The sequence below is a fragment of the Sturnira hondurensis genome, unplaced genomic scaffold, assembly GCF_014824575.4.
Source record: "Sturnira hondurensis isolate 20B ecotype Veracruz unplaced genomic scaffold, ASM1482457v3 Scaffold0000780, whole genome shotgun sequence".
Taxonomy (NCBI): domain Eukaryota; kingdom Metazoa; phylum Chordata; class Mammalia; order Chiroptera; family Phyllostomidae; genus Sturnira; species Sturnira hondurensis.
The window spans coordinates 19938964-19958280 of record NW_028073411.1 but is presented as its reverse complement, the minus strand read 5'-3'; the positions used below and the strand labels follow the sequence as shown (position 1 = coordinate 19958280).

Sequence of the window (19317 nt, the reverse complement as noted above, 5' to 3'; positions counted from 1 at the left end):
TGCTCGCCTGTCCTTTGTTCTCGGCGTTTCTTGCGCCCCCAGCGGAGTCCCCTCGTCATTTCTCACGTTGTGCTTTCGAGCCCTCTCATGTTATAATGAGGTTCGCCAGCGGTTTGCCTATTTCGTTAATTAAAAAATTCGCGGTTTTGATCTACCCGTGAGGTCTGGGGTTCTTCTATTCTCTACCTCATTACTTGCTACTTTCATCTTTATTATTTCATTCCTTGAGCTGCCTTTCTGTTTCTTCTGCGGTTCTTTCTCTGGTTGTTGGAATTTTATTTCCCTCCTGGGTTCTTTCACGTGTACCGGCCAGAGCGCGGAGGTGGGAGCCTTCCTCTGATCCCTGCCTTGTATCCCGCTCAGCCTGGTGCGCAGTGTGTCCACTACAGTGATTTCTAGAAGTCGGCAACTTCAGTTTCTATGTTTGCTTTCACCCAAGAATTGTGTAATTTCCAAGTGGAATTGCCTTACTTTTTTTTTTTTTTGCCAATAATTTCTGCTTTTTGTGACCTGGCCCGTGACTGCTTGAGAGGGTGCATTTGGTGACCCCAAAACTGTGTGTGTGTATATGACTGCATGTGCTTGTGTGTGCGTGCATCTGCGTGAATAGGAAACAGGTCCCCAAGCTCTGCCCATTGCTGTGTGTTTATGTCTTCTGTATCCTAGGTGGCACCTGGAGGCATGTCACCCGCATGTCCCTTCCAGAAAGAACCTGGGGATTGGCTGTGAGGAGACCTTTGGGACCTGCTGCGTGTCTGAGCCACGGCCCCCTTCCTCCTGGGCACCCGGGACAGTGGCAGCACCAGGCAGGGCCCCAAGACCCGGCCAGTTTTGCCCCCATGGTGCCTCTGACATTCAGGCTTTGCTTTGACACTTGAGGTGGGAGGTGGAGATGGTGTCTGGTGTGTCCCAGGCCGGGACCCCTGTGTGGTGCTGTGCCCCCGCCTTCCTGCAGCCCTGGCTCCCTGCCTGTGTCCTGGGGACATGCACCGCCCTGGGCCTCCTTCCTGTGCCTGCCCGGCCCGTCTGGTCCCAGGGCTGCTGGGGGGACGGTCGGTGGCGCCTCTGAGACTCCTGCTAATTTGGGGGTTTGGCTTCATGCAGGTGCTGCTGTGGGACTCGTTGCATATGGTGTCTATTTTTGTTGGAGGTGTGTCTTTTTGCACAAAAAAGTCCTTCTTCGGTGTGTTTTGTGCCTTTTTTCTTGAATTTAACTTTCTCTGATATCACGATCTTCACCTTTTTTTCCTTTTTCTTTTAAGCATATTTTATTGATTATGCTGTTACGGTTGTCCCATTCCTCCCGCCTTTATTCCCCTCTGCCCTGCACACCCCCTCCCTCCAGCATTCTCCTCCTTGGCTCATGTCCATGGGTCATACATATAAGTTCTTTGGCTTCTTCATTTCCTATAATGTTCTTAACCTCCCCCTGTCTATTTTCTTCCTACCAATTTGTGCTTCTTATTCCCTTTGCCTTTTCCCCCATTCTCCTTCCTCCCCCCCACTGATAACCCTCCATGTCATCTCCATTTCTGTGATTCTGTTCCTGTTCTAGTTGTTTGCTTAGTTTGTTTTTGTTTTTGTTTTTTTAGGTTCAGTTGTTGATAGTTGTGAGTTTGTTGTCATTTTACTGTTGGTATTTTTGGTCACCTTCTTTTTCTTAGATAAGTCCCTTTAACATTTCATATAATAAGGGCTTGGTGATGATGAACTCCTTGAACTTGACCTTATCTGAGAAGCACTTTATCTGCCCTTCCATTCTAAATGATGGCTTTGCTGGATAGAGCAATCTTGGATGTAGGTCCTTGCCTTTCATGACTTTATTTATTTATTTATTTAAGATTTTATTTATTTGTCTTTAGAGAGGAAGGAAAGGAGAGAAGGAGAGAAACATCAATGTATGGTTGCCTCTCATGAGTCCCCTGCTGGGAACTGGCCTGCAACCCAGGCATGTGGCCTGACTGGGAATCGAACTGCGATCCTTTGGTTCTCAGGCCTGCACTCTATCCACTGAGCTACAACAGCCAGGGCTTTCATTATTTTTACAAATAAGTTTTTGATTTCCTGCTCTTCCTCTTCTCCTTCTGGCCCCCCTGTGGTTCCGATGTTGGCACACTAGAGATGTCTCAGAGGTTCCTTATTCTATTCTCCTTTATTTGAATTCATTTTTCTTCCTGCTGTTCTGATTGAATGCTTTTTCCTTCCTTGTGTTCCCAGTTGTTGATGTGATTCTCTGCTTCCTCCCCTCCACAGCTGGTTCCCTGTGGGTTTTTCTGTACTTCACTCGGTGCGACCTTCACTGCTGCCTGGGTCTTTTTTATGCCATCGCAGTGCCCAGTGATTCCTGGAGCATCCTGGCCACCGGTGGTCTGAACCCTGCATCCAATAGGTTGCTTATCTCCGTTTCATTTTGCTCTTTTCTTGGAGTTTTGATCTGTTCTTTCATTTGGGTCATGTTTCTTTGTCTCCTCGTTGTGACAGCCTCCCTGGGTTTGTCTCTGTGTCTCAGGTAGAGCTGCTTTGACTGCCTGTCGTGTAGTGCGCCTGTTGTAGAAAACCACACCTGTAGGTTGTGTGGGGCGGAGCCTTAGGTAATGGTCAGGGCGGGGTGACCTGTATCACAGCTCTGTGGCTCTGTGTCCAGGAGGGCTCAGAGAGGGGACAGTGCCGCTGCCTGGTCTCTGGAGATTGCCCAAGAGGAAGCCGTCTCCCTGGCTCTCGCCCCCTTGCCAGTCACCCCACTTCCCCCCTCCTCCCCGTGTGCCACTGGTGCCCTTCCAGCTGTCACCTGGTGCTGAATCCCAGAGCGGGTGGGTCTGCGTGAGTGCCATGTCTGTTGCGGGCCCTTTAAGGGGAGTCTCTTGTGAACCCTGCAGTTTCTTCTGCCACCCCAGCTCCCTCAGGTTTTTACAGCCAGAAGTTGTGGGGACTCCTCTTCCTGGTGCTGGGGCCCTGGGCTGGGTGGTCTGGTCTGGGGCTGGGGTCCCTCACTCCCAGGTGTCCCTCCCAGTTTTTATCCACCACACGTGGGTGTGGGCCGTCCCTCCTGCCCTCTCTGCGTCTCTCTGTGCTGCCGCAACTCCACCGCTCCCCCCTGTCTGGATGAAGGCGGCTCCTTCTTTTTTAAAATTTCTTACTGTGGCTTCTTCAAATGCTTGGTTGTCTGACGTCCGCATGGCTCGACTTTGTGGCGGTTCTGCGTGATACGTGTTTTGCGGTCTGGCTGCAACTTTCTCTGCGGTGTGAGAGGCGGCGAGCCGTGTTCGCCCGTCCTCTGAGTTGACTGGATGCGGGTGTCACTCTGTAATTCCAGCAGCGTCATCTGGGCCAGGCGGTGGCTCGCAGCAGCGGCCGGCCGCACATCCGCTCACCTCTTACAGCTCTGCCTGGTCCACCTCATCCACCTGCAACTGAACCAGCCCCTGCGATTTTGGGCTGAGCCCCCACGTTCCAGGTGTGTGTCACGCCCACAGCGCGTAGCTGGACGTTGCTTGTCAGCCTCACTGAACTCCTACCAGATGCACCCAGCCCAGCAGCTTCTTAGTGTGACCCTGTGTCTGTCCGCTGTCACAGTGTTTCCAATTTTGTCCTCGCTGTCCTGTTGGCCATGTGGTGCGTGCTCTCAGCTCTTTCCTTCTGGCTGTTTCATGAGGGTGTTTCCTTTCTCACGATCCCTCGGCACTCACACGTTTTAGCGCCGTGGTTTCCTATTTTCTTATTTGAATGTGCACTGCTGGAGTGTCGGGTTTTTTAAAAGATTTTACTTATTTATTTATAGAGAGAGGGAAGGAAGGGAGAAAGAGAGGGAGGGAAACATCAGTGTGTGGTTGCCTCACATGCGCCCCCTCCTGGAGACCTGGCCTGCAACCCAGGCAGCAGCCCTGACTGGGAATCCAACTGGCGACCTTCTGCAGGATAACACTCCAACGGGCCGAGCCACCTGGCCAGGGACGCTCAGGGAAATTTTAAGGCACATTTCCTTATTGAGTGATTTCAACACCCTTCTCGTTTCTTTAAGAATCTGTTGAATTTGCCCTGGCTGGTGTAGCTCAGTGGATTGAGCACAGGCCTGTGAAGCAAAGGGTCGCCGGTTCAGTTCCCGGTCAGGGCACATGCCTGGGTTGCAGGCCAGGTCCCCAGTAGGGGACACATGAGAGGCAACCATACATTGATGTTTCTCTCGCACTCTTTTTCCTTCCCTTCCCCTCTCTCTAAAAATTAAAAATTAAAAATTAAAAAAAAGAATTTGTTGTATTTCCTGTAATCATTCATCTTGCTCAACTAGTTTCTTCTTCTGACTTGTTGAAAGTTGACACCTATTAGAAGTATTGTGATGGGGAAAAGCATGCCCCCGCCCCCCGTCTCCAAGCTTGTCTGCTGGCCTTGTGAAGGAGCCAAAGCTTTGGCCTAGACTGCAGGGTGAGTGGTCAGGTCTTTACATCCACGGGGGACAGAGGAGACCTGGGAACAGGCCTCCACCCACCCAAGGGCCCCCAGCTGTTCTCTGAGGGGGTGTGGGGCAGAGGGAGCAGCCACAGGGCACAAGGAGGGGGGTGTGAGGGTGGGGGCTCCCCCTTCGGCAGCTCCAGAGTTGAAGGTGGGGAGGTGACAAGTGTGAAGGTGAAGGTGTCATCTCTGTGCCCCAAGAGAGTGTGGGGCCATTTGCATAAATATTGTTTGCAGAACACAATTAGCGGCCCATCCACATGCAGAGACGCGGCCATTCCCACTTTTCCAGGAGCCAACTCCTGGCCTTCGTGTGTGCAGGTGGCCCTTGGCCTCCTAGTGGCCAGTTCCTCTCTTCGTTTCCGGGGGTATAAACTTCTCCTGGTAAAAAGGATGAACTCAGGGCAGCGGCTCGCAGACCTGCCCCCAGTGCCCCTCACTGCTCAGACCCACATTCCTCCTGTGTGGCTGGTTCAGACAGAGGGGCCAAGGGGCCTGGCTGGAGCGGAGTTTGGTCTGAGGCTCCTTGTCGCCCCCCCCCCAGGGGTTGTGGGAGCAAACGCAGCAGCTCACGCCCCCTGCCCCGTTTCCCAGGAGGGTCCCCTCCAGGATGACAGGGGCGCAGGCAGCATCAGCGGGGCCAGCAGGGTGGGGGTGGGGGGCAGTGCAAGGCAAGAGTGGCCAGAATCCTTGGGGAACATGAGATGTCCAGGGAGTCAGGAAATGGTTCAGAACAGACTGAAATCGTGTCCCCGACCCAGGAGCTGGGGGAAGAGGCTGCCGCCCCTGTTGGGCGCTGGGCCATGACCTGCTGTTGCCTCATGCCTGGCGATGGCTCAGGGACTGCTGTGTGCTTGTCCCGCTGGGCAGGGGTGGAGGTGCCGAATGCCCGCACTTGTGACACCCGGAGGGGGCAGCAGCAAACACATGCCCATGCGAGGGACCCACGGGGTGGCAGTGGAGGGGGTGTGGGCGGGGGGAGGGGAGAGCAAGCAGTGCCTGTCTGCTTCCCGCGCCGGACCCCACATGTCTCAACGCTGAGAAAACCTGAGTGGGAGCCTGCTCCCCACCCCTCGGCTGGGCTGTGAATATTTCAAAGCCAGTGGAGCTGAAAGTGGAGTGAGGCAGACATTTCCTCTAAAAGAAGGTGGGAAAGGGGAAAAACAGCCGAACAAAATAGAAAACATGAAGGTTTTGGTTGATCAGAAATCACGGAAACGCCAAATGTTCCAAGGGAGACTCAGATGGGATGGAACGAACTCCGCCCGGAACACCGCGGGGCGAGGGGCTGCGGAACGGAGTCTGGTCCTGCGTGGTTACACCTTCGTAAGCTGTTGTGTTGCTCGTTAGCATCAAACCACTTCTTCCTGCCCCTGCTTAGAGAGGCACACTCGAAGCAACCTAGCACGTTCAAAACTAAAAGTTTGAAAAAGTGTATCAAAAACGATGAGAAAAATAAGTAGTCTTAGCAACATCTACATCGGGCAAAATAAAATTCAAGGCAAAATTTAGAAGGGTCCCGAGGGCATTTCAGGTTGGCCAGTGGGACCACTCGTGCGGAACACAAGAGCCGTGAGCCGTACTGTAACGGAAACCGCATCACGCAAGGAGAGACGGGCAAACCCGCATCTCGGTGGGAGAGCTCCCCCAGAAACCAGAGAACCGAGCAGCCTCTCGGAGAGTGCCGCCGCCCTCGCTCCCGCGGGCACGGGGTCCAGGAACGCGGCGGGTGCCCGGACGCGGACAGTGCTCTGCCCGCCCCGAGTTTTCGCGCCCGAGCACACCCACCTGTGGCGGAGTTTAACCTACGGAGTATGAAGTGAGCGCCGGTCCCAGCGCCCAGCACGGGATGGGGCAGCGGCAACACCACGGGGCCGACACTCCCGCGCCTGTTCTCACTGGCCCACGGCGGTACCTCCCCAGGGCCCTGCCCAGTGGGACCACCAGATGGGCAGCAGGGGCCCTGTGCCTCTGATGCCTGGTGCTCTGGTCCCGTGACGGTCGCCTCGCAGGGAAAATCGGGATGTGGACACTCGGTCTCGGTGTCAGCCCTCTGAGTCTGGTCAGAGAGCTTCCTGGACCACAAATGCCCGTTCCTGAGACTGTGGTGCTGATGGCCATGCTGTGAACGCCAAGCTTGGCGGGACTCCTGGGGGAGCCCACCCAGCTGCAGTGGCGCAAGGCCCCTCACTCCGGCTCCCCTTGGCCCCCCATCTGGCTGTCCACCCTCCCTGTGCACCCCCATCCTCGCCCTGTTGCTCTGCCCTAGTTTTATTCGATGTCCTTCACCCTCCCGTCCCTCTCCCATCCTCTCATCATCCATCCACTCATCCATTGGTCCCCCGTCCCCCCACCCATCCGTCCAACCATCTATTTGTCAACCCCCCAACATATCATTTCATTTCAGTCCCCCACGTGTCCCCTGGGCACGCAGCCACCTTCCCTCTGTCCGTGCCCCGAGCAGCCCACCTCCATGTGGCAGCCCTTCCGAGGGACACACTCACCTCCCCCCACGCTTGGGGCGGGACCTGCGGTGCCCAGGGGGATGCAGCCGGGAGGCAGCAGGGGAGCGGAGGGTCCTTGGCTGTCTCCTGACCCATCCCTGTGTCTGTCCTCCTCCCCTGGGGCCGAGAAAATGGCGAGGAGCTGATGTTCCCTCTTCCCGGTTTGTTTTTGGAGTCTCCGCTGACCTCTTCCTTCCGCACTGACCCCTCTGGGACTGGCTCCTTCCCCACTGAGTGAGCCCCGCCCCCCGCTCTGCAGCTGAACGTGTCCACAGCGGCCCCTCCTCGTTGCGCTTCCCCTACCCGTCAGGGCAGGTGATCACAACGGAGCGATCTGACATGACTTCCAGCTCTGAAAGGTCTCCCGTGGCCTTGGCCCTCCACGTCTCTCTTGACCCCGCCCTGCCTGGCTCTCCTGGGTCCTCCCAGATCCCAGCCAGACCCACAGTCTCCTCCAGCCCTGCATGCCTGGCGCATGCCGTTGGCACCTGTGGCAGGTTACCTGCTGCTTTGTAAATGCCAGCCTGGCTGCCTCGAACTTCCGGAGTTTTCTTCCCAATCTCAGCCATGGGAGACACCTGAGGTGGGAGGCGCACCTGGGCCCAGGTGGCCAGCTGTCTGTTCCCCAGGCAACTCCGGTCGTGCCAGCGTCTGTCTCTGGGAGCTCACGTGGGTTCAGACAAGGAGCCAGACTTTTCACGTGTAAAATGTGAGAACACTGTACATGTTGCTCCGCAAACGGCCTTCCACACTGAACTTGGTGGCAGATGACGCTTTGCACTGACCGCCCCTCTGCCCCCGCTGGGCCATGGCGCGAGCTCTCCCACCGGGAGGAACAATTTCCGCCCCCAGCGCCTGTGTTCACACGTGTTGCCCGGTTCCGCACAGGGCTGGCCACAAGCATCCTGTGCCACCTGTCCCTGTACAGCGAAGGGTTCCTGTCTGGCCACAGCTCCTGGGACACGCAGAGCCAGGTCGGGGCGCTGCCCGGTCCACGGCACCGGCTGGCGCCCGGGTCTGGCTCCGTGCCAGGAGTGGAGGGGACCGCCGTCAAAGCCCGGCCATTCACTATTTCTTTCCACTGCACCTTCTCCTGTCACAGACAGCGAGCGCCCCGCACCCCAACCTCTACCGTGGAGCCGCACTGCGTGTCCCTCTCCTTTCCAGCCACAGGCTCCCGGCCCACAGGGTCCAACGGAGTCTGTTCTCTGCTCGCAAACGCTCTTCTGCGTGGTTTGCTGTTTGACTTCGATGGTGATGTGTGTTTTTCTGCCACCGAGGACTGTAAGTTTTTATATGGCTGAATCTTCAGTCTTTTCCTTTACTGGAGTTCCTGACTCTCACCGAAAGTTATGCAAATAAAGTCATAATTTTTTTTAAGTCATAATTTTTTCCTATAGGAATATTTTTGTTTTGCATTCTGGCCTCTGAAAACGTGCTGTGTTTGTTTCTGTATCGGCGTGAGGTGGAGGGTTGAATGTATCTCCCACCCGCAAAGCCCTCCTGCGGTCTCCAGCTTTCTGTGGAGTGTCCTGAGTGTTCAAGTGTGTGATCACGCTGCCTTCCACCGAAGACGCCGTTGCCTCCTTGTGCTCACGGACACGCTGCTCATTCTATTCCACTGACTTGTTCCAGAATGCACACTTGCCAGCCCAGTGGTCAGATAGCTGTGAGGGTGGGAATCCTGTGATCTGAAAAGGGGAAGGTTTCTGATGTTGTCTGAAGGTTGTCCCTCCCACATCTTGGTGGTTTTCTTCATCGTTCACACCGTCCTTTAAGAAATAAGGAATGGCTATTGAATCGAATTAAATGCTTTTTAGGTCTTCTTGGACAAAAACCTCCGGGTGAGGTGGATATGATAAATCGTGGACGTACTTTCAGGGATCACGTCTATGGCTCGTACTAGAAATGCCCAGCCTGGCACCCACACGACCTGTGCGAGGAGGTTCCGCCAGTGGCACTCGAAGGGGCAAAGCTGCCGGCACCAGACCCCCGGGGGAAGGAGGCCGGGCAGTGATGGAGGGAAATGGGACAGAGCCGGATGCCGGCAGGGAGCGACCCTGTGCCGCACAGCTGTGTAAAGCAACAGCCCGTGTGCAACGGCACGCGCGATGTGGGGCCTCTGTGTAAACTGAGCGTGCTCATGCATGTGATTAGCGGCATGCCCAGCAAAGCAGACGGCAGACTGTTCACAGCGGTGGGGCCGGGGGCAAGAAAGGAACTTTGTCCTTTTATTTCATACTTCTGTGTACTGCTTAACATCAGAGATGAGCTTATATAACTTTGGCAACGCGATGGAAGCCTGTTTTCGTGCCTGAGACAGAAAGGCCAACGCCGCCGTAAACCGATCGGTGCCTCTGTCAGAAGAGGCAGAGCCGCGGCCGCCTCGCCCTGGGAATTGGACTCGACGTGACTGAGCCTTAAAGGGAACCAGAAAAGACATTAGTTCCATTAATTAATGCGCCCGCAGATTCCGGCTCAGCAGCGGCGGTCTTAACGAGGTGCTGGGCGTCAGTTATTCCCCTCAAAAACGCCAGCTCCGGGCTGCACTCGCGCCAGGCCGGCAACTCACGTCCCTGGGGAGCGCCTGCCTGCTCGGGCTGCTCCCTCCTCCCCACGCCCGGGCCTCGCCTCGCTCTGTCCCTCCGTGGGTGGGCGACCCCCTCGCACTGACCCCAGCCCCCTGCTCCCTGTCCCCCTTGCCCCATACTTCTCACTCCAGGACTCAACTGGCCTGGACTGCCAACCTCACTGCCACCTGCACTGCACCACCTTGCCCGGGCCCTCCAGGACCTGTCTCTCCCAGGCTCCTTTCCTTAATTTAAGCTCACGGGAACCTGGGGACACAGAACCAGCCCCGACAGGCCCCACGCAGGGCAGCCCTTGGTACCGATGGCACAGAATCGGGCACAGAGAATCTGATCTGCCATCAATCCCATTCCCTCTTCCGGTTTCCATTCCGCACCTCCATCCGGGCACCCCTTCCCCGGCCCACACCCACGCCCTGTCCCCGCGCGCCCCCGCCCAGCAGCTGTCCGTGGTGCTGACCCAGGCGCGGCCCGCCTTCGGCCCCTGCGCAAGCATAGCGGGCGGGGGCGCGCAGCTCCTCTGGCGCCGTCACTGCGCAGCCTCCCGCGCGGCCCCGGTCAGCCTGCGCGCAGCGCTGGGTGCCTCCGGTCCCGGCCCGCAGCCTCCCCGCGCCATGGCGCTCAGCCGCTTCCTCCTCGCGCAGTGCGTCTGCTACTTCCTGGCCTTCGTCTTCAGCTTCGTGGTGGTGGTGCCGCTGTTCGAGAACGGCCACGACTTCCGCGGCCGCTGCCTGCTCTTCACCGAGGGCATGTGGCTAAGCGCCAACATGACGGTGCAGGGGCGCGAGCGCTTCACGGTGCAGCAGTGGGGCCCGCCCGCTGCCTGCCGCTTCAGCCTGCTCGCCAGTCTCCTCTCGCTGGTGGTCGCCGCGGGCCACGCCTGGCGCACGCTCTTCTTCCTCTGCAAGGGCTACGAGGGGTAAGTGGGCACCCAGCGCCCCCCGCCCACACAGCCCTCGCCCACGGCGCCCCAGGCTCTCCTCTTCCCCCGTCAGTCCCGGGCCCTTAGCATTCCCCCAGCACCGCCCTTTGTCTAGGCGCAGAGCCCGGGGCCGCGCGGCTCACGCGTACTGCGTAGGATGCCAGCGCGGCCCTCCCGAAATGCGCATCACTCCCGCTCCTGGCACTTGGGCATTTGGCTCCCCACCCAAACCCCCGAGGGTGCAGATCTGGCGCCCGCTTCCCGAGCACACCGGCCGCACACGTCAGCACTGCGGACAGCTCCATGGCCCGGGCCTGTGCTCTGTCCCTGGTGGGTGTGGGTGTGTGGGGGGGACCAGAACAGGTCCCGTGTGACATTTGGTACCAGGGAGTCCTCCCCTCGTCCCCGTCGTCCCGGGAGAGCTGATGGTGGGGGAGGCAGTTCTGGAAGGAAGCCCCTGGGGGCCTTGGCTGGGGGTGTTGTTGGGCCAGACCCTTGTGCCTGGCTTTGTTTGCTCTCCGCAGCCTCCCTGACCTCCCTCCCTCCCTCCCTCCCTCCCGCCACCGGTCCTTCCTCACCGGCCCCCGCCCTGGCACTGTGTGGGAAGCAGTGGGTGTCATTCACCTGGGGTTGGGGGGGGCTGGAAAAGGGCAAAATCTTAGCGACACATGTGCGTGGTTTCCTGGGCCGCTGCAACCATGAAGCCCCTCCCTCCCGGTACTGGAGGCCGGAGCCCGAAGCCGAGGTGTCAGCAGGGCTGGTCTCCACTGCAGGAGAGTCCCCTCCCCCACCCTAGCTTCTGGCGGCTGTTCCAGGGCTGGAGTTTCACCCCCCCGTCCCCCCAGCCTCTGAGTCAGCCGCCATACGCCCCCGCTCCCTGTCTCTTACGCTCCTGCAAGGGCCTCCCTCATTGGCTGCGGGGCCCACCCACTTCCAGGCTGACGTCATTTGCAGATCCTCCGCTTCGTGACACGTGTAAAGAGCCCATTGCCTAATAAGGTCACACCCGCAGGCAGTGGGGTGAGGACTTGGACCTGTGGTCGGGGACACTGTTCAGCCTGATGCACTAAGGTTCCGGATTTAGGGTCAGCCTGGGGAGCCCCCTGGTGCTGTGGGGCTGGGGCTCTGCCGAGGGTGAGCCCGGCGTCATCGACCCCCACTCTGCCATGAGCAGCTGTCCCCCAGTCAGTGTCCTCATTCAGGTGGCGGGAGGAGCATCTCTGAGTATGAGAGGGGGTCTGAGGAAGAGGGAGGCATGGTTGGCAGGGGTGCAGGTCGAAGTCCCTTGGGTCTGGGAAGCTGAGGGCAGCAGGCACAGCTCGTGAGGAGTCCTGTTTTGGCTGTCCCCACGTGCTCACCATCCCAGCTTGTCCCCACGAGGCGAGCAGCCTCGAGGCACTCAGGGTCAGCTGACAAGGACACAGAGCAGCTCTCCCGGTGGAGCCCAGCCTGTGTGGCTGAGAGGGAGGCGACTTCACAGCCAGGACAGACCTCCAGAGGCAGGGGCCAGCGGGGCATCGGAGAGCCTGGGGGACAGGAGTCCTGGTCACGCTGGGCTGCCGTCCCCCCCGCACAGGACAGCAGACCTGGGAGCTCGTGATGACAGCTCTGTCCTTCGTTGTCCTGCAGAAAGTTGCTGCCAGCTCTGTGGGGCTGCCATCGCCATCCCCACTTTATTTTCCAATGTCTCTGCCCTCGCCCAGGGGCTTGCTCAGAGAGGGCAGAGGGAGAGAGACATGGATCGTCGGTTGCCACTCACACACACCCAGACTCTTGAATGTGCCCTGACTGGGGACCAAACTCACAACCCAGGCATGTGCCCTGACTGGGAATTGAACTGGCGACCTTTCGGTGTGCAGGATAATCTGCAACCCACTGAACCACACTGACCGGGGCACTGCCCCCATTTTAGAGGTAGAAAGCGGGGCTTGGAGTTCCCCCTGCCTCCCTGTGCCCCCTCGTCGTGCTCATTCGCCCAGGACAGGGCACTCCAGTGCCCGGGGTATGGTCTGGGTGGAGGGACATTCTGGGTCTTCTCTCCCTGCAACTGCCTGGGGCTCACCTGTCCTACCACCAGTGACTGCCATCCGGGCTGTGATGGTAGCAGCCAAGGCGGGGCCAGCTTTCTCTTCTCCAGAGACGTCCTCCTTCTCCAGGTGTCCCTGGCCATCTAGGGTGACTGTCCACGGCCCCATGTTGTCTGCTGCAGCCCACGGGCTATGGGTCCACTGTGACAGCACCCTCATCTCTGCTCCAGCTCTGGGATTCGGGCGGGGCTCTCAGGCCACGGCCCTCCCTCCGAGGGCTGGGCAGACCCCAGGAGGGTGTGCCCCTTGTCCCCTCCATGTGCTCAGGCGGAGCACAGGGCAGGGTGCCCGGGGTCGCCTAGTTGGCATCTGCTGAGTGAACGGCAGAGAGAGGCCTGCGTCCTGAGCCCTGCTGCTCACGGCCACTCGCCTGGCCCTGGCGTCCCCCCAGATTCTAAGTCTGGCCAAGGGGCCAAGGCTTGCTGTGTCAGTGAGTTTTGGAGCCCTGGAAAGCTGGGTTGGCCTCGTCTGGCCACAGGCAAGGGGTCCCCCGGAGAAGCCAGTTGCAGCTCAGTGCCTGGTCGGTCTGTGCAGACCAGGCGAACAGGAGCTGGGCCTGCCAGGGGCCAGGGATGCACTTGGGACCTCCCAGGGCTCTCCGAGCCATCGACAGTCCTGCAGGGCCTGCCCACCATGACACTGCGGCCCCAACACACACGGGTTTTTAGAGGGCCCTGCCTGCTGAGGGTCAGTGCACACACTGATTACCTGTGAGTGCAGCTTCACAGACGAGCCAGGGCCCCCACCAACGTGGGTCAGACGCTGTCTGTAGGGCCAGTGTGGCCCCACGCAAAGGGGGGGCCTGACAGTTTGTGCCCAGAACTGTACAAAGCAGCTTTCTGCGCAGGACACCCTGGCGGCTGACCGCAGGAATGGGCGGGGCTCTGGTGCCTCCAGCTTCCTGGGGGCTCATGGTTTCTGGGCAGAGGCACAGGCTATGGCTGGACCGAGGGTGGGGGGAGGGGGGCCAGGGCAGCTTTGCCTGGGTGGAGCCCTGTGGGTGTCCAGGGGGGGTGGGGGTTTTGATTGACAGCTGGGGGGCACTGGGTTAAAACAGCCCATCTGCCCACCATAGCCTCCCAGGGCTTCCGGATGCTGTCACCATGGAGACGGCACATCCAGGCGGGGCGCCCTGAGAGGCTCCAGGAGAGAGACGGCTTTTTAACCCTGTGTGAGCGGCTCCGTCCTGCCTGCTGCTCTGGCCAGTCCTGGGGAAGGGGGACGGGGAGGGTCCGGGGCCCCTGAGACTCTGGACAGCCCCTGACCCTCCGGGATCGGAAGACCCCAGTAGGCTTCAAGGAAACCGACCAGGAATGGACGAGAGGAGCGGGAGGTGGCTTTGGGGTCTCAAGGGATGGGGTCCCCCTGGTCTGGTCATGGGGGAGCCCAGATGGTGCCTGCTTCCCAGGGAGTGGCTGGGGTCTCTGCGATGGGCACTCGTGCTGAACGTGGTGGATGGGCAGCTTCCTGATGGGGCAGTGGCATCTTGGACCCGCCAGGGTCCCCGGGACCACCACGTCCTTGGCTAGAGTGGATCGGCCGTCCAAGACCCGGCTGCTGGTGTGGGTTGTGGGAACCTCTGCTGCCCTCTGAGCACCAACTCCAGTGGGCCGGGCTGTCCTACACCCCGAGCCCCTCCCCCGTGCCACAGCCCCCACTCCTGGCCCCCAGCTGCAGGCTCCAGGCGTCTGGTTCTGGCAGTGACTCAGCAGCCTCTCCACCCACGTCTCGAGCCCCCAGCTCCTGTGGCAGCTAGGGCCCAGTCCCACGCCCAGAGCTCCCAGAGCTCGCAGCACAGGCCTGGGAGAGCAGGAGGCCGGCCCTGGCCCCAAGGACGAGGGAGGGCAGAGTGCGTCCCACACCCAGGGCTTCAGAGCCTTGTCCCTCAGCCACATGGCCCCCCCTCCGCTCCACAGGAACGCAGTGGGGGGCTCTCACAACCCAGTTCGAGAGGGGCAACCAAGGCCCAGAGGGTGGTTTGAACAAACAGGCCCTGATCCTGCCTCGGTCCACAGTCCCCACTGGACGGCAGCAGCCTGGGTTTCTGGGGTGAGAGTCCGGCTGAGACCTTTTTAGTAAACATCCCCTGTGAAGTGCGTCATTCTCCTCAGACCACGTGCGACAGGCTCGCGTTTGTATCTCACCTGCCAGCAGGCGAGAGCAGGGCCTGGGCTGTCCCTCCCGAACGAGACCCCGCTCTGGTCCCCCGTGGGACCTTCCCCCATCTCCCTGTCCCCGCAGCCTCAGTGAGCACCCAGGCTCGGCCAGCCGGGGGCTCGCGCGCAGGACTCAGGTCCCGAGGGGGCGACCCAGACTCGGTGGGATTCTGTGTGCTTGCGGGGTGCAGGCGAGGTTGGTGGGGTGTGTTTCGGCCACACGGGCCCTGGCCTTCAGGTTCAGTGAAACATCAGAGCCTGGTCAGGTGGCAAGCTGCTTGTGCAAGGCTCGACCGGCCACATTGGTGGCCGTGGGGCACCTCAGCTTTTCAGTGTGTGGGTGGGCTGAGGTCTCGGCCACCTTGCTGAAGGGAGGTGGGTGGCTCTCTTGAAGGATGGGGGTGGGCAGCCCGGGGCACTGTGGGGTGAGGACAAGTTGTTTCAGCCCCACTCCCCGAGGGTGGGGCCGCCCCAGGTGCAGGGCTCGGATGGGGCTGCTAACCCGCCATCTCTCCTGCAGCTCCTTCCTTTACTCCCTCCTGAACCTGCTGGTCAACGCCTTCGTGGTCTTCCTCGTCTTCATCTCCAGCACCATCGTGAGCGTGGGCTTCACCCTGTGGTGTGATGCTGTCACGGAGAGGGGCACCGTGCCCCGCAGGTGCGCCCTGGGCCCTCCTCGGGACACCTGGAGGGCCCCTCCGTGTACAAGTCCCGGCCTATGCTGCAGCTCTGCTTCCCACCTGTGCCCACACCTGTGCACACCTGTGCCGTGCCTGCTCACTCCTTCCCTGGGACCTGCCTTCTGCCTTGCAACCCCAGGCAGCTTCCCTCAGAGCAGGGCCCCCTTCCCCCTGGGTGGCTCTGGGTGGGGGTGGTGGGCCGGGAGGTCAGAGCTTCCCGCCCCCCTGTCAGGTCTGGCATATGGTGGGTGACAGGACTCTGCAGGTGGGCTCCAGGTCTAGGAAGCCCAGGTGTGTTCCTGCCGTGCAGGCAGAGGACCTGTCTGGGAGGGGTTTGGAAGGTGGTGGGCGGGTGGGGAACAGGAGCAAAGCTGCTGGTTGGAGTGGGTGGGGGATAGAGTGGCCACCGGGGGCCCTGAGCAGGGGGCAGTGTCTGGCTTGGGGGGCCCCAAGTGAAGCAGGGTGACTACCCCGCTCTCAGAGGGGGCTGCCCACTGCCCAGTGCCCTTGGCTCACCTCGCCCAGGGGCTCCAGGGGGTCTATCATAGCAAAATCAGACCTGGAGCCCCAACATGCAGGAGGGAGGGAAGGGCTGGAGCGCAGGGCCCCTCCTCTGCCCAACCTGCACCCTTGCCCCAGCTCTGGGTGCACCCTTGCCCCAGCTCTGGGCACACACCGGGGGAGGGCGTGACAGTTCTGCCCTTTGCCCTCAGCCCCAGCTGTCTGGGTGAGCCCAGGCCTCTGGACCCCCCCACCCCCTCTGGCTCAGGCTCCGCTTCCTGACATCTCAGCCAGCCACAGGACCCTGGGGCCCAGGCCTGTCCACTCCTGGCTCTGGGGCCAGGCCTGGCCCGGCTGCCCATGGGCAGGGTTTGTGGTGTCACTTAGGCCTGGTGGTCCACCCTGCCCAGGCCCACAGTGTGGGGCAGTGAGGCCAGGGCTGGGGCCCCAGGGCAGCAGAGGCTGGTGTGGGTGCCCCACCGTCCTGGGCCAGGTTGGGGCCAGGTTTGCAAGCACTGAGGCTTCCATCTACCCCACCTTGGGGATAGCTGCCGCCCCCCCAGGCCCTTTGGGGTGATGCCTGCTGCCCTTTCTGTGCTTGGTGGCCTGACTGTCACCTTCCCACTCTGGGCCTTGCCATTTCAGCTGTGAGGACCTCCAGGACATCGACTTGGAGCTGGATGTCGACAACTCTGCCTTCTACGACCAGTTTGCCATTGCCCAGGTGGGCGGGGCTGCTGTGTGGGCGGGGTTCCAGGTCGGAAGGGAGGCCTGCGCTGCCCTGCCCTCCAGGAGACCATGGTGGACTCTGGGACGGCATTTGCTGGAACACAGGCACGTCTGGACATGTTGGTGTCAGCGATGGCCTGTCCCTCGCTTCCTGTGTCTGTCCCCTCGGGAGGACGTGGATGAGCTGGACGAGGGGGTGACAGGGTGGGGGCAGCTCCTCCTAGCACCGAGCAGAGCTCCCCAGCCCCCAGGTCCACTCCTGCCCCAGACGGGCTGTGCAGGGGCTGCTCTGGACGTCGGTGGGTTAAGGGCTCTTTGCAGACAGGAGCTGAACCTGCCAGATGCACCTTCATGAAACGTAGCGGGAAATGCTTCAGCCCTTGTCCTGGGCAGTTAGGTTAAGGGGGAGCCAGGGGGCGGGATGGCAAACGGCCCCCCTGAGGGCTGCTCGATGCGGCTCAGGCCTGGTTCCAATTCGCTGGCTCCCCTTCAACTGCTTGGAAGCAGCAGCCAAAGGTCAGTTTGTTCTAGCAGCTCCCTCAGGGACTGACCGTCTTCGGAGCCCTGTGGCCGAGTCTGGGAGGGGCCCGGGGGACCAGCTGAGGGGCCGGCTGGCTGGGGTGAGGGCAGAGCAGGCAGAGTCCCCATAGTACCTGCGTCATGTGGGGCTGGGAAGCGATGGTGGCCAAGGAAGGAAGCCAAAGGTTGCCCCCCGCCCCCGCCCTGGAGCTGGACCCTGCCTTCATGCCCTGAGTGTCCCTGCTGCTTTCCCAGCAGGTGCCTTCCTTTCCCCAGGGGCTGAGTGTGTGGGTACTGGGAGCAGTGGACCCTGCGTCTGGCCGGCCCTGACCCTCCCTGCCCTTCGCTCTCTGTGCAGCTGGGCCTCTGGGGCGCATGGCTGGCCTGGCTGATCCTCACCGTCATGGCCTTCGTGAAGGTCTACCGCAGCTGCCGGGAGGAGGCCCTGCTGGACAGCCTGGCCCACGAGAAGGAGCTGCTGCTGGCCCGGTCGGAACGTGCCCTCTTCCAGGAGGAGAAGAGCGCCGTCATCTAGGCGTCCCCGCCGCCCGGGGCACACGCCCTGTCCCCGGGCCGTGGTGGGGCGTCTGCCTGGGCCCCCACCCCACCTTCACTGCCTTGCATGTCTCCCCCCGCATCATGAGTAGCTGCTCCCCCAAACACCTCAATTCCCACTGTGACCGCGGTGGCCGACCGGGTGGGGCTGCTTGGGGGGACCTGGCTGGTAAGGCTGCTGGAGAGTGGCCAGCCTCTCCGACCCCTCTGGCCACCAGGTCCAGGCTCTGCCCGTGTGTCTGTAGGTTGTGGCATCAGAAGTGCAGGGACGGCTGTGCGGGCCTGCGTGGGTGTCCTGGGGAGTAGCTGCGGTGCCCCGGTGTGGGGGGCCCGGGCGGCCCAGCCTGGCACTTGTCTCCTTGTGTGTGGGCTGGGCCAGTGCCCCTGCAGGTGTCTGAGTGTGCGCATGAGGGTATGAGTGTGCATGTGTGAGGGTGCAAGCACATGAGAACATGCCCATGCACAGCTGTGTGTGTGCATATGAATGAGTATGTGCAAGTGTGGGTGAGCATGCAAAATGTGCAAGCCTGTGTAGGCAACTGTGCGCACACAAGTGTGCGTGTGCAGACATATGAGTGTGTGTGCGTGTACGAGGAGTGGTGGGCCAAGACCAGAGCAGGTGAGGTAGGGAGTGCCCTGGGCAGCCCCTCTGCACCCCCTTCCACAGGGAGCTGCGCCCCGCACCCTGGGTGGGCTCTGCTTCCCCGCGGAGGCCCCAAGGCCCCAGAGGGCATGATGCTGCCCACGCATGTGGGGCAGCCGGACTGTGGACCCCTCCTGGAGGGGCTCCCTGGCTCCCCACCTGTACCCTGTTCACTGTGTCCCATCCAGCAGGGGGCACCCAAGGTGTAAGAGCACCCCACCCCCGCTCTCGAAGCCGCACTGGCCCCCCAAGCTGCCCTCCAGCTGCAAAGCTTGCTTCCCTGCCGCCCCCATCCTGCGGGGAGGGCTCCCCCACTCCCCATGACCGGGCTCTCACTGCCAGCGATTGGACTTGTCTCCCGGCCAGGGGCACAGGTTCTCAGAGGCTAGGATCTGGGCCAGCGTTGAGGTGCAGGCAGGGGCTGTGGACAGACTGGGCCAGGAAGTGAGGTGGCAGGCCACTGGCTGTGGCACTGCCATGCTGGCTCAAGTCCTCAGCAAGGTCGTGGCCGGGTGGCTGAGGGTCCTGGAGTGGCAGAGGTGCTCTGGCCACAGAGTCTGGCCAGATTCCAAGCCGAGCAGCGGATCCACAGCGTAGGGGAGGTGTGTTGGCAGAACCGGAGGCCCCCAGACAGATCTGGTCCTGCTGGCCCAGCTGGGCAGCCTGGGGGCCCTGTGCCCCAGAGCCCCATCCCAGGCAGCAGCCCGCTGGGCTGGAAGGAGATGCAGGGGCTTCTGGAGTCCGAGGGGCAGGAGTGCACCAGAGCTTTGGGTCCGCACTGCAGGCTGCCTGGAGCTGGTTTGGGGCCGCCCTTGGTCCAGCCGGCAGAGGCCTGCGTCTGCTTCCTGCAGGTCCCCTGCAGAGCGGGCTGTCACCTGGCCAGTCTTGGGCTGGCTGCCACCGGCGCCTCCTGACGCACAGGCTCCGGGGGCTCCTGACGCAGGGCCACCCATCGCTTCCCCTGCTGCGTGGTGACGACATTGTGTT

The 19317-nt window shown here is 60.9% G+C and overlaps 1 protein-coding gene across 1 annotated transcript; it reads left to right on the top strand.

Moving 5' to 3' along the window:
* Window positions 1–10061: 10061 nt before the first annotated feature.
* On the top strand, window positions 10062–19027 carry TMEM179 (transmembrane protein 179). Its single transcript, XM_037047943.1, has 4 exons — window positions 10062–10457; window positions 15224–15361; window positions 16530–16608; window positions 17491–19027. The coding sequence occupies exons 1-4, from the start codon at window positions 10153–10155 to the stop codon at window positions 17665–17667; spliced, it is 699 nt and encodes a 232-aa protein (XP_036903838.1). The 5' UTR covers window positions 10062–10152; the 3' UTR covers window positions 17668–19027.
* The last annotated feature ends 290 nt before the right edge of the window (window positions 19028–19317 follow it).